Source organism: Limanda limanda, chromosome 6, assembly GCF_963576545.1.
Source record: "Limanda limanda chromosome 6, fLimLim1.1, whole genome shotgun sequence".
NCBI lineage: Eukaryota > Metazoa > Chordata > Actinopteri > Pleuronectiformes > Pleuronectidae > Limanda > Limanda limanda.
Window position 1 is genome coordinate 6,524,541 of NC_083641.1, and position 14,688 is coordinate 6,539,228.

A 14,688-nucleotide genomic window follows, 5' to 3' on the forward strand; every position below is an offset into this window, starting at 1 on the left:
ATATTTTTTTTAAAGGCGATAGTCGTGCTGTTATCGATATCACTGAATTATTTATTGTGAAAACATATACACAGTATCCCTGTGTTTATAATGGAGTCTGAATGCTAACTGGTTAACATTAGCCTTTAGCGTAACCACTGCGGTGGAGACGACTGAAGGTTCCGTTTGACACACGGACACAAACAATCCGGAGCACGAAGCGTAAGAAGTGAGCCGTTTTTATTTTGCTGCACTTTAATTCTGGTGTGTGGTCTCTGACTTCCACACAACATGAACTCTGGTGTTTTATGTCACTAGCAGCCGTGAGCAGTTAGCTCGTCTTAGCTGCACTATAGCAGAGTATGCTAGCTTCTGTGTTAGCATTGCCTGGCTCACAGTCCCACTGTTGTCAGTGTCGTCTCCAGAGTGTGTGATGTACGTGTACACAGGTAGCACTATATAAACACTAGTTTGTTAAAATGTCTCATTGACGTTTCCCGTCTCCACCGGACAGAGGCTCGTCCCTGTCTCACATGGAGTCCCTCAACACGTTTGAATCTGAGATGGAGGCTGATGGACAGGGGAGCTACTCTCTGTTTCCTGCTCTGGACAGCATCGCAAGTCTGTCAGGAACTGCAGAAACTCTGGAGAGGTGGTTGTAAACATTTATATTTCGACACACGTATTTCTATTGCACTTTTCTAGTCTTGATGACAACTTAAAGGCAAAGCAAGGTAGTTTGATTTCCAAAGCACATTTCATACGCAGAGGTAGATTCAATGTGCTGCACAGGGACATTAAAAACAATAGATCAATTTTAAAACAGAAGTTTTAAAGAAATTAAAAGAGTAAAAAGAAACAATAAAGATAAGAACAAACAATAGGGTGAATGAGTTATAATAATACACATAAGCTAGATTTGTTCAAAATGTAACAGCGTGATGGTATGACCATTTGTAAAACAGTTCAATCAAAAGCACTTTACAGTACAGATTTGCCAAGCTCCCATTCATTCACACATTCGTACAGTGCATCTTTGTGCCGCCCTTTAATCACGCACTAAGCCCAAGTCACATGGAAATGGGTAGACTAGGATCAATCTGCCGACCTTCTGGTTAGTGGACCACCCGCTCTACTTCCTGAGAATCAGTAGTTACTAGTTAGTGGGTATAGTTTTGTGCTCATGGCGAATTAAATCAGTTTTGATACTGTGACTGTACCGTTTGTTGCGGCAGCAAAGAAATGCTTTGCAAGGACGACTCAGACGTTCAATTTTTTTCTTTTATTTGTTAGTAGCAGCAGACATTTGATTGTAGGATTTAAACATCTGAAAACAAAACATCCTATGCTTACTTTCCTAATGCAACTCTACAATTTTTGACTTAAATATGGAGTACTTTCTTAAATACGTTGAGATTTTAAGTTTATGTTTCTCCGAATAATACTGAACTTTTCTTTGCAGTGAACCGCCCGGTGAAATTTCGGAGAAGCCTAACCTCACATGGCTGGATGCTGCACAGGTGCCTTTTATTTCTCATATTTCATTGTGTTATTAGAACTATGATCAACTGCTTTGTGAGGTTTTGTTTGATCCTTTGTTGTCCTTGACTTAAAAATCTCTCTCATGTAGATTGTCTTGGAGGAAGCGGGACGTCCCATGCACATAAAGGAGATTAAACAGAGAATCATTGACAGAGGACTTGTTCAATCTAAGTACAGCAATCCTCTCAATTAACTGTATCTTTTAGCCCAAGTTAAGCCAAATCAGGAAACTGTTACGATGGCTTTCTTTAAAAATGTTCACTGAATATTTAAATCTTTTGTCAGATCAAAGTTGTTACTGAATCTACATTTTGAGTCTGCTTTTCTTGTCCCTCTCTCCTCTGCAGTGCAAAGTCGAGCCTGGAGGCAGTCATGTACCGTGAGGTAAGGAGGGTGTTTATCAGTCTGACAGCAACCTCTGCTGTTGAGTACAACAACTTGCACCTCCACTTCAGATGTGTGTTAGTTCAGTTGATACAGCTCAGGTGTCATCTGTATTTCTGTCACTATTTTTTCTTTCTCCATGTTTTTTCCATCCTGCTCCTATGACCTTATTTAATTATTTTCAAGAGAAGCACTGCTGTAAACAGAGCAAATGATGCCATGTGCTCACACGCACAAGCCTTTCAACTGGCTATATCTAGTCATGATGGAACTAATCTAAATTGGGAGGCACATTGGGATTTTCCAGCGCCATGCATTATGGCCTCAGTCTCACATATGTTTCAGACACAAAAAGGAAGCAGGAGATTCAAGAGGATTGAGAACAGAAACGGAGTCTTTGCTCTGCTGGTGAGTTAACTGGGATACTAATGCAAGTTTCACACAAGACCTGAATATGCTATGTGATGCTGAAATGCACTTGACCTTTTATGCAAGGCTATTTGTAATGTATATATACCAAGGCTTGCTGTTCACACAAGACCTAGGTCCAGCACTGGGGTTGATTAAATGTGAATGCCTGCTTTAAATGTACTGTACAGACAGTACTAATCGATGTTGAAAATTGCATTTCAGTATCATTAAAATTGACAGGCAAAATGTTATTTGCATTGGAGATTCAATACTATCTGGCAATCTGATAATCTGATATCATGTGGATATATGATGATAATTTCCTTTTCAGATTATATCAGAGTAGAAATGATTTCTTAAATTTCAAATAGCTCATGCACATTTTGTTTTCAGTAACTTTCATGGTTCGTCATTCAGCATTTAGACTTAGAAAGTACAAGCTACACCCATGTTCATTTTGTTGTCTATATTTTCATCTGTATTTTCATTAATCCTCCTGAAGGCAACACAAGCGCGAGCCTCAGGTGCTTCCCAGCACATAAGAAGAGATCTGTGTCTTTGTCTTCTCACAGACGGATGAGGAGCGGCAGCAGGCCCTGCAGACCTTCACCTCCCAGTCTTTCCTTAGCTCTCCGCAGCAGAATACCGTCGGCAGCTCTGGCTCAGGTGCCTCGGCAGGCGGCTTTCCATCCCCTGCCAGTTCCTCTGAGCACAAGACCAAGGCGAAGAGAGTTTCTCGAAAAACCCAGAATGAAAAGTACCGGCTTAAGTACCTCAGGCTGCGCAAAGCCGCTCGGGCCATGATATTTGTGAGTGAACTGCTAATTGATGAGACTTACTTCCTGTAGGTTTTCTTTTATGTCTTGCATTTGCAGCTCTTAAATTATTATTGCAATGAAACTGTTTTACCCACAGGAGAATGCAGCTGTCTGCGATGAAGTTGCCCACTTGGAAGAGAAGTTTCTGAGAGCAAAGGAAGAACGAAGGTGAGTGGACACGTTTCAGCTATGCTTTTGATTTCCATAATGTTCTAAAAACTTGCTATTGACCAGCTGGTGTGTGTGTCAATCATTCTACATTGTCCTGTTGTTGTCATCGTTCTGTTATTCTTATTACACTGTATGATGGATCTGTTTTTGTGATGCCATCTGGTGAGGATTTATGATGGTGCTATTTCTCTAACAGTTTACACTTTGTGTGATATTCAGATCTCCAACTAATTTCTATAATTTTAAATTGCAGGTTTTTACTGAAATCCTTGTTGCAGTACCAGTCCTTTTCGGAAGGGGACATTCTGCCCACACCCAGCTCAAGCGCTCATCCACCTGTTCCACCTGTGGCACTAACTTCAGTAACCACAGGCGCTTCAGGCCTGTCTGGGGGTCACAGCCTGGCATCGGTGGTGTCAACAGGGGAAGACGTTCCTCTTAAAAAACCCAAGAAGGAAAGGAAAGAGAGGGGGAGGGAGAATGGCAAGGAAGAATGTGAGTGTTCTGTGGTAGAGCATGAGTTTTACTGCAGATAATTACTAATAATGGACACTGTTGACCTCTGATTATTCTACCCCCTTATGTTTGATCAGTACCGAAGAAGATGACTAAGAAGAGAAAGCTAATGGACGGATCTCGGAAGCTGGTGCAGCCCATCTCTCTGGACTCATGTGGTCGCCCCGTCTTTCCCATCGTCCTGGGAGGTTTAACAGTCTACAGTCTTGGGGAGGTCAGTATCTGAGATGTCAGACATGTCTTAGCTGTATTGTCACCTAGTACAGTTATGGTAAACCTCCAAAATGAAGTTTTTTCTTGCTGTGATAACTTCAACTGACTATTGGTAGTGCAGATTAATGGTTAAAAAACTAATATCTGACTGCTTTCCAGATCATCACAGACAGAATGTTGTTCAATGATGAGTGTGCCATCTACCCAGTGGGCTTCTGCAGCACACGAGTCTTTGCCAGCATGAAGAACCCCGACCAGCAGTGCCTTTACACCTGCCAAATCAAGGACGGGGGGACAGGTCCAAAGGTACACACGTACATGCACACATAACCACAGTTGCAATTGTCTTCAGTTTTTCCATATGTCCATAATTTCCCTGACTCATATATGTAGATGTTAATACAAGGTTTTATAAAAAATGAACAATTCATTTTGGTTTCAGTCATTGGTTTCATGGTAAGTTGTACCTTTTCAATCTTTATTACCGTGGTCACCATGGTGGTTTGGTTGTATCAGCATGAGCTGCTAGTTCTCTAGTCATGTTTCGGGTGTTTAACAAAAAAAGCTGCTTTTGCAAGTTAAAGCCTATCTTCTTCAATGTTGCACATTTTGATATGAATTTGGTGTTATATTATTTTATTAATAATAAATATATTGTTTAAGTACACTAAATACACTTAAACTATAAACTTTGTGAAATAACTTCCATTTGTATCAGTACTTTTTGAAAATTTTCATCACGTTTTAAAATTAGCGCAAAAATACTGCCAAATGTGATCAGGTTTTGTTTTTTTCAAGTTGACATGGTATGATTTAAAAAAAGAAAAGAGTTTATGTAAATTACTTTAAGTCACATAAATAGGTGGCTGCATTGCAGTGGGGCTCACCTAAAACATGTTCAACTTTGACTCTCCAGTTTGAGATTGTGCCTGAAGAAGACCCTCAGAATGCCATCATGGCCTCCTCTGCCCTGACGTGCCACTACAACCTCCTGAAGGCCATCGCTTCTGTCAGGTACAGACGTCGACCGCAAAGAGTTGGATTCAATTGATTGTTGCTATTCTGAATTCATTATATTACAGACATCCACTTTTGTTTGTGTCTGCAATGGTGTCAGTCTTGCAAATGTCCACTGTATGTCCAAGATTTTTTTTCTATAGGCTCTTTATTTTCAGTACATTCCACTTGAAACCAGAATTTCACTAAGTAGAACACATACCTCCGTATAGTCCCCTGAAATTAAATCAGTTGCACTAAATTGCAAACACTTAAAGAAATCAGTCCTCTACATATTTTCTTAATCTAAAGAAGTGTAACTGAACTAATCAATATGGTCTTTACTCCCCTGACCTTTAATACAGTTCATTTAACATGTCCTTCCCCTAGTTCCAATTGTGTGGTGCCCATCGTGCCATCAGGAGCAGACTTCTTTGGTTTCTCTCACCCCACCATCCAGAATCTCATCCAGAGTTGTCCTGGAGCACGCAAATGTACCAAGTAAGTTCCCTTTGCTTATCAAGAGTGGATTATCAATTACAATACACACCAATATACTTGCAGCTTTTCTGACATGCAGATCATGACTAAATAAGAATGAGATTTGTCTGTTTAATTGGAATAGACAAAAACCTGTGGTCAGTTAAGGCAGAATTTTTCTGTGTCTGCTTTCAGTTTTCATCACTAACATGAGTGCATACTGTCGGTAATATTCCTGCCATCAATCTATTCCAGGGTCTTAAAAGGCATAAAGATGCAATCATTGTAATTTTATGCGAGGATTATGTTCAGTTCTGGAGAAGTGTAAGTGCTACTTGGACTCCAATATTCCTTCAAATCTTTTGTACTTGACTTAGGTCTTCAATTTAATTAATAATGGTCTTTAAAAGTCTTAAATTGAACTTGTTGAAACTTGCAGGAACTCTGTAACTCTGAATAATACGGTATCAGTTGTCTAAAACATGGCAGACCAACTTCTTAAGCTGACCAATTAAAGTAATTATACTAGACTGAAACACATTTTTCATCCTGGTTGATTATTATGTGATGATAATGATGTTTGAATGTAATATGGAAACAAAAATAATTGATAATTTACAGTTAAATGAGGAGCAGTAAAACTGGAAACTTGAAAATATTAACAAGCCAGGGCACAGTTCAAGGCTGACATAGTTGTGCAAGGTTTATGTACGCCAGGTCATCTTGTATTTATTTTATTATTAAATCTTGTTTATGTAGCTACAGATGGATCCGTTTCGAGGTGTGTCGCCCAGGTGATGGCCAGGTCCCTCACAGCCTTTCAGAGGACGATGCCTCTGTCAACTTTGAGGCCTACCAGAGACACCAGTGCTTTGAAGAGAACAAGACTGAACACGTCACAGGTTGCTCCAATTAACCTTTCCCTATTTTTTAAACTTGGATGTAGTGTACACTGTTTTATTTACACAACCTTTAAATCTTGACTCTGTGATGCACAAGGCAAACATTTCACAGGCAATGATTCATCAGACAAACAGAGTCAGGGAGGGTCTAGGTCTATACTTCTGGGCAACAAATGAGAAACCATGTCTTGCCCGTCCACATCTGCTGTCAAAACGTCTGCGTAAAGCACTGAAGCTGCTCCAGTGGAGCCACGCAGCTCTACTTTGCACTGCTGGAGTTTCTGTCGATAACACAACCAACCCCAACCGCTTCTCTAAGCCTCCACTGTTAACAATACAGTATCTAACTTCTTATTCCTAAAACCTCTGTCTATGTGGAACCCAGTTCTTGAGAACAGTTCATCTTATCTGCTTCACACTTGGCTTGTCTATTGGTAAGAGCCTAGGGAAGTGCAGTGTTGAATTGGATGTGATTTGGATACACAATCAACGTTCAGTATTAGTAAACTTTCAAATAACATTACCTGGCAGTCAGTGGAGCCAGGGCAGCGTGCCAACATGAGTCTGCTGACCAAGTTGATACTGTCCGTCAAGTCCTTGCAGCCTGCAGGCCCGAAACTGGCAGCAATAATATCTGGCTCACCACTTCAATTTGATTATTTTTATTGAACCATATCGGTCTGACAAAGACATTCACAGCAGTCTCTTATCTCCATCATGGCAACAGCATTCATAGAATTGCTTCTTCTTAAGCAATCTGCATGCAAAGTAAAATCACAACGTTTCTGTTGTTGCTGTATACCTGGGGTGTCCAAACTACGGCCCGCCATCCATTTTTAAATTGGCCCGCATCAAAAAAATGTAAAAATTTTTTTTTAAAAAGGCCACCATGCCCCCCGCCCTGAGCTAGGTGATTGAGGTGCACTGTCAACAGTCCGCTCCAGGGCAGGGGGGCGTGGTGGCGTGAGTAGCCCAGACCTTTGTATTTTTTTCTGTATTCGGCCCTCGGGATAAAAAGTTTGGACACCCCTGCTGTATACTGTTTGCAGCTTTATATTGAGCTGAATTACAGAGCTTTTATTTTCAAAAGTTGACAACAAGGGTCTAAAGAATATGTTGGTTGCGTAACACATCTCTGAAATAGCTGACATGTAATGTATAAAAAGATAACAGCAGTTAAGTTAATCATTCAAACTTCTGTCCATTAACATTCCATTTAAAGGTCTGTCCAATTATTTCATAGTCCCTTTATTTTAACCCTTTCTTACATTTTTGTAATGCTGACATGACAATTGCTTAGCCTCACAGACATTGACTCTTCCTCCTCTTTTTATCCAACTTGTCTTCCTCAGGACAGACACCGCAGTCTCCTAGTTCCTCTCATCAGCTCCACCTGACTTCCCCCACCATGAAGCCCTCAACCTCATATTTCAGCTCCTGATTCTGGTAGTGCCACTGAAGTCTCACTCGATGGTGAACTTTACTTTTGTATTTTCAACACTATTTCAAAAAATACCTTCCTGTTTAAGTCATTCTTGAAATAGCAGCATCATGATAACTTGTAAATGTTGATAATATACAGGAAATGGATGGTGAATTAGCTCTGTGCTTAGTGTGATATCCCAACACCTCTTAGTATAAATAACATTCTATATTCTCTGTACAAACATGCATGGTTTTATAATCCTAGTTTACTTTATATTTAAAAAGTAAGTGACTATTTTACTATTTGGGGGTCTCAGGAAATCTAAATTGCTGGTTATTATTCTGTCCCCACTCCCTCATGTGCACACTTTGGTTCAAGGCATACTATTGCCTTTCTATTTAAGGTTTTGCAATTAAAGTGTACATTTTTCTTAAACTCTGTTGCATTTTTTGTGTTTCTGTTTTACCCACACAAATGCTGCAGCTTTGCATGTAACACATTCACTTTAACATAGTTGTTAGTTTGTAATTTATTTGTGTCAATCATAGTCAAAGGGGGTTTATTTCAGTCTGAGTTTTGGTAAAATAAAACCACAATTGTCATGTTGTTGTTTTTTATTCATACAGTCCAGCATTTATTGGCAGTGGTTCTAACAGCATAGATTGCATGTAAACAGTCTAACCAAAAGTTGATTTACTAAATAGCCACAATAGTTTCTGAGCTTTGAAAAGCCCCTGTACAAAATTATGGTGATCGTCCTTCCACACTGATGTAAAACACGTTTATAGATGCAGCATCTGCCCATTCTGCAAGTTTTTTCCTGAAGAACCAAATATGATTCTGCATCACATCTTTTTACATTTTCTGGTTCTGTGACTTTTCTTATTGATTCCTGGTTGGCAATTTGAAATAAAAGGAGGGCCAGGTAAAATGCTGCTGAGGCTGTAGATTGGACAAGCTTTACAGTCACAAGGCCAATCTCTCCATGCATAACGAACAGCAGCTGCTACTTCAGTGGGGGAACACGAACTAGTGGAAAGCTGGACAGTGGTCGGACCCCAGTTTGTGATAGGAGCTGGAACCCAGAGGGACCTCGGCCCGCATGGAGCTTGATTCGCAGAGCAACAGATCTTTATTAAAGAAAACAGAAGGAAACTCAGATGGCACAATAATAAAGACATTAGTTTGAGAAATAACATCAAATAACCCGAGTGATTTAATAAAGAGAGGTTAAAGGGATTGTTCACCAACATTTTTTAATTCACTCATTATCCATCCACCACTATGCCGATGGAGGGGTTGATGAGGTGTTTGAGCTCACAAAACACTTCTGGAGTCTCCGTAGTAAACTTAGTTGCAGCTATACCATTGAAGTACATGGTATCCTCTTCTTCAGATGTAATAAAAAGACGGAAAAAAACCTAACATTCCTCCATACTGCTCTTGTGGTGACATCAAAGTGTCCGAATATGATTTTGTGATCTATGATTCTGTTGGCTTGGATGTCAGACTTGATTGAGCTTAAGAGGACTGTTGGGCTAAATTGTGTGGACCTCTAAATACCTTTGCTAATGAAACTAGTGAATAAATGTTGGACAAAAGTTTTGATTCAACATCACTCCTACCTCAAAGACATTATACGATGGTGTGACAGACACTGCCTGGTCGTAAGTTATGTTGACATGCATTCCTGAGCACAGGGTTTGGTTGGGGAAAGGTCCAAGGAAGTGCACATCTGTTTCATTATAAGCCACTGCCCTTGCGCCCAGTGACAGCCTGTAAGCTATGTCTCGCTTGTATCACGCATGGACCCTGAAAAAATGAAGACAAAATATGCATCATATTTAAACAGAACTTCAGGTATTCCAATGTCTAAGAACAGATAGGAACATATTGGATTGATAATAATAAATAATATGATTATTATTATGATTATCCTTACGGTTAATTTGGAAAGTATTCGTCAGGTAAATCCAAAGCCACAGCCATGAAGGTTCGCGGCATCCGTGGATTTGGGACAAAGCCCACGTCTGCTGTCTGGTGCCAGCGGAGGATTGGAAAACTTTCAGATGACGAGTTCTTTTCACATGTTGACAGCTGCACACAGGGAGAAACCATGGATCAAATCTGCAGTGATGCAAACGGTAACTATCTTTTTATTTCTTTCTACATGGCGAAAGTGTAAAGACATTCAAAAGTCAACTTAGATTAAAAATTGTTCCAATGGTAGGTTTAACCTAGACTGTATATAAAGGTGGACGACATGACAGCTCCACTAAAGTGAAGCCAAAACACTTTGATCATCCCCTGGTGGCTGGCTGCATTTTAGGTCATAAATCCCACCTCCTCCATGTGAGCTGATTGGTCCTCAACACTGCAGCTCTTTTTTACAATCACTACTGTGCAGACCCTGGCCCAAATATGTCAATAGCGCAAGATAGCAGCACCCATATCAGTGATATTTGGCTTCATACATTGGACCCGTCGTCCATCTTTATAAACAGTCTATGGTGTTTTAAAAGCGCACATTAAGACCTGTACTGTATTTAATATTTTAGTTATTGTATTATCATCTGTAGTTGTTTCTATTGATGAAATACACAGAGTAACATACCTGGACAAACCCAAAGGGGAAAATCAGCAGCTGTCTGGCCCCCTGAGCCCTGGTGAAACTCCATCCTCCAGGTAGGTCTTAAGTTGAGCTACATGACAGTCTGGTGAGATATATTTTGTTATATTATTAGTGTAATGCTGCTTATACTTCAACTCTGTCAGAAAACAGTAAACAAAAATGTGTGTACTGTGTTGTCAGCTTTCTAGAGATTATGTAAGTCACTCTTGATTATTATGCACAACATTGATTTATCTCATTTAAACATTTTTAGCACAATGCCAAGAAAAGAGAGACTCCAAAAGCAGAAGGACAGGGAACTGCAACAAGCAGCTCAGGGTAGCAGCTCTCTTTTATATTGGATCAGGCCATCAACTAGTAAAACAAATGCGGGAGAATCAGTAAGTTTTTATTTATTTATTATCATTATTTTTAATTTCATAAATAATTTTGGCGATGGGTGCCCCTTGTTTGTGGTTTGAGCACCTGCCCCTCAAAATGTCTGTGCACGTGCCTGTGACTCTGTATCGATGAAGAGAATGAACTCAATAACTCATGTTCTCCAGTGACAGTGAAGATACATTGACACTTACATCTCGCTCTGTAAGCCAGGGCGGGATCAGGAGGCTTTACGCACACGCAATTTCATTTCTGGAGGACACGGAGCATGGCTCTCCTCTCTGCTCTGACTGCAGCTGGGACTGCTGGGCAAGGCTGCTGGGAGACTGGCCGCCTGTGAGTGCTTTGAGACGAGGGAGAAAAAACAATATTTACTAAAATTACACAAGGTAAGTTGTATTTATATAGCACACAGGACCCACAGCAGAAATGAATCATTAAAACTTGAACTACACAAAAATGGTTCATGTACCCTCTAGTGGCCAAATAAGTACATAACAAATTGTTCTGGAAAATTGCTGAAAATACAAAAAACACCCCTTTATGCAATGTTAAAGATTGTGAAAAAATATCCTGGATCTGCTGCTTGGTCCAAATTCTATCAAAATGTCATTCATTGTTTTGCAGAAATCTGTATAGTGTTCTTTCTAAATCCTGCTGACAAACAAACAAACCAACCAACCAACCAACAAAGACCATAATGGACAGCTCTAAAAACATAACACATTTGTCAAGTGATTTTGCGCCAGATGTTTAACACAGGCCTTTATGTAAAGTTTTTTAAATGATGAGCTTGAACGAACTTTTTAAATATAGAAAACTGCAGGGTTAGGGTTAGGGTATCACTTCTCAGTTGCACTATGTTGTCAGTTACATCCTCAATCTAGTTGATGGGATAACCAACAGCAAAAAATAAGAAAAGTGGGAAGTCAAATCTAAGGCCTGGTCACACATCCGCCGATGTTTCAGGGGCGAAACCTGTGGCTAACTTTCACTTCCCATTTTCGTAAGAGAGGTGGCGATTAAAACATTTGTCTTTCGCAAGTCCCTGCGTGGCTTTGTGTGGCGCTCAAATTTGATCAACTGTGACCCACACATGCGGCCGTGTCCTTACCCAAGAATCCCAATTTCTCCTTAAGGTGCTTTAAAATCTGTACACAGTGACACCCACTAAACTACAGAACTACTAAAGCAAGTGCATAAACCATTTTTAAACAAACTAGCATAATTGCATAGTTTTTCAAATCCACAATTCTCTAAGCAGCACACTGCTGTGAGGTGAATCTCTATTAAGGCCAAAGTCATTAACATCTATAGCCTAAGACAACAGCATGACAAATGAAAGGAGGTGCAACATTAATAACCCCACAGTTTACCAGCCAGGTGTATTTACCGAAGCATTTTACACTTTTGCCTGTGGTAAAGACAAACGACCATACCACTTTCTGTTGGCATGTTATTAAACACAGAACTTACACATGGAAATAAAGCCGATACAGTTGGCTGCTGGCTTGGGCATATGAGAGAACTGTCAAGTGAGTAATAGAAATGGGGGGCACCTGGGGGCCCTACGTTGAACCAAAGCAAGAACAACCTCCCAAAATAATTATCAACAAAGAACATACTGCACATACACATTAATAACAGTAAAGTAAAAAAAAACACCAGCATCTGACACGAACTGAATTCTAGACATTTACTGAAAGTTTCCAGAATCGGCTGCATGTTAGAACACAAATGTCAGTTTTCCCGGACACTTCCAGTATGTCTTCTTACTTTCTGCCCCGAAGATGTCAGAGTGAGCCCATGTGAGAATACAACAGGAAAATATCCGGGAAATTCACAAGGAGTGAGTCGGCGTGTCGATGACGTTGCTAGCACGTGATGGAAGTGAAACTGAAGCAAACAAAAGAAATACAAATGTTTTGTGATAAAAAATAGGGGTCATTCATGTGGAATAGGACAAATAAGATAATAACTTGGAATGAAAATAAGATATAAAGGTTTTGGTGATTAGAACTGATGCTGGTGTCGATGTGCTGCCTGATTTCTACAGCAGAATTTATGCGTACTTTCCTGCCTCCTGCATGCTCTATCCTCCCAGGCTCCATCCCGGGTCAGCCCCGAACAATCTCCTGTCAAAATCCACTTTGTGTCTGAAAACAGGTTTTTAAACATTCTAGTCTTAATTAAACCTAAAAAGTGATGAAACCTAGTGACGCCTAACGTTATCATCAGTTCTCGGGGACCAACTCACCTTGTGCCTTTGCTTTTCCTACCCTGCTTAACAGCCCAGTGGTATTTATAACCATTGCGTACGCACAAAACGGGGCCTGAAACGTGCGTACGCCACTTCTCACGCAAACGTTGGGATTAATAAAAAAAAACTTGATGGGAGAATTTGCGTATTTCCACGTAAACTCTGACCCATGCGTACGAACGTTTTGGAGATGTGAAAGTGGCGATGCAGACGTGAGGTGGTGAACTGAATCAGATTATTGGTCCAATTCATCATTTACATTAAAACCAACAGTTTTTCTCGCGCAAAGTATCTGCTCCACATGAGGATTTTAATTAAAAAAATTTAAAACAACTTAAAGCAAATTAGGTTCAGATTCGATTTAACGATTTGAAGGCAGATCCACGTACAAACGTTTCCAGGTGGACTGTGATTTATAAAGCAAACATTGCGTTCAGGTGTACGTGCGAACGGTTTTATAAATCGGAATTATCTTTTGCGTACGCCATTTCCGGCTTTTGTACGTACGTACACTTTTAGTATGAATCCTACGCACTCTTTTATAAATTAGACCCCAGGTGAGATGTGAGTCATTTACACACCTCTTCAAAGGTCAGTGATAATAATTTGAAACATGAAATTGCAAATTGAATTTGAGCCATACCTATTATAATGGATGGATTTTTGGTATAATGTGTGAAATAAAATGTTGTTATTTTGTTTTTCTTCTTTGTTTTTATTAAACTCTTTTCTTTTTTAATTTCCAGCTAAAAATTATAATTCAAACACCTTCAATATGACTCAATATGGTTGCTAAGCATATTGTATTTCTAGAAGAGAAATGGCTTTAGAAATACAGACGATAGTGTTCTCTCCATTAATAAGCCACAATTTAACTTATTATACACACACATGCGTGCACACACACAAACACACGCGCACATCACAGCAGAGATCAATAGAGAAACACACGTCTCTTGATTTTCTTTCTGAAATGAAATTTGAATCATTTGTCATTATCAGCACCTTCAGATCTGCAATTAACTTATCATGTTTCTGGACATGTAGACCAAGACAGTATCAAACATGTATGACTGGGAATTTGTATTATGAGTAATGCTTCAATTTCTCCACTTCACGTCAGAGTCCGAACCAGCTGTGAAATTGGATTTCAGATATCGGGATTAAAACGTCTGTCCCTCCTCCAGTGTTCTGGGGTATGGGCCCTGATTCATTCCATCACATTTTACAGATAATTTCATGCAATGAAATGAGAGATGCAAATGTGTTTGTGATTTCATGCATGAACTCCGATTTATGGCTGCTGTGTGGGACCCTCATCGGTCTCTCAACACATAATCTACCATCCGTCGTCTGATAATCCCTTGAATTAGTGCCTCCCTTTTAGTGACTCAGCAGCTATTAGGTGCATGAGAGGAGCCCGGGCATCATCTCCTGTAGCCTTCACTCCACCGAGCTCTTCGATTTTCACACTCACTGCCACTTAAATCAGTTTACACATGAGAAGACATTTGCCCTATTTGTGCCAAAACCACCTGGTGAAGCGCAGATGCTCAGGCTATACATTGACTTTCAATACA

General features: G+C 40.0%; 2 protein-coding genes across 5 annotated transcripts; one reads left to right on the top strand and one right to left on the bottom strand.

Annotated features, from left to right (window-relative positions):
- The first annotated feature begins 94 nt into the window (after positions 1 to 94).
- Positions 95 to 8,273, top strand: tbrg1 (transforming growth factor beta regulator 1). Of its 4 annotated transcripts, XM_061073301.1 has the most exons (16): positions 95 to 208; positions 301 to 414; positions 494 to 634; positions 1,442 to 1,499; positions 1,610 to 1,692; positions 1,869 to 1,905; positions 2,251 to 2,313; positions 2,889 to 3,125; positions 3,232 to 3,302; positions 3,559 to 3,800; positions 3,899 to 4,035; positions 4,194 to 4,340; positions 4,951 to 5,048; positions 5,421 to 5,531; positions 6,270 to 6,412; positions 7,765 to 8,273. In XM_061073301.1, the coding sequence occupies exons 3-16, from the start codon at positions 513 to 515 to the stop codon at positions 7,851 to 7,853; spliced, it is 1,638 nt and encodes a 545-aa protein (XP_060929284.1). In that variant the 5' UTR covers positions 95 to 208; positions 301 to 414; positions 494 to 512; the 3' UTR covers positions 7,854 to 8,273. The 4 variants fall into 4 exon arrangements, with proteins under 4 accessions (XP_060929284.1, XP_060929286.1, XP_060929283.1 ...); XM_061073303.1 differs by lacking the exon at positions 301 to 414 and having other exon boundaries at positions 95 to 201; XM_061073300.1 differs by lacking the exon at positions 301 to 414 and having other exon boundaries at positions 96 to 208.
- Positions 8,274 to 8,683: 410 nt separating this feature from the next.
- Positions 8,684 to 12,959, bottom strand: siae (sialic acid acetylesterase). Its single transcript, XM_061073454.1, is given in 6 exon segments — positions 8,684 to 8,968; positions 9,464 to 9,650; positions 9,781 to 9,935; positions 10,453 to 10,473; positions 10,475 to 10,540; positions 12,921 to 12,959. Coding segments are annotated over 6 exon segments (753 nt in total).
- Between the last annotated feature and the right edge of the window lie 1,729 nt (positions 12,960 to 14,688).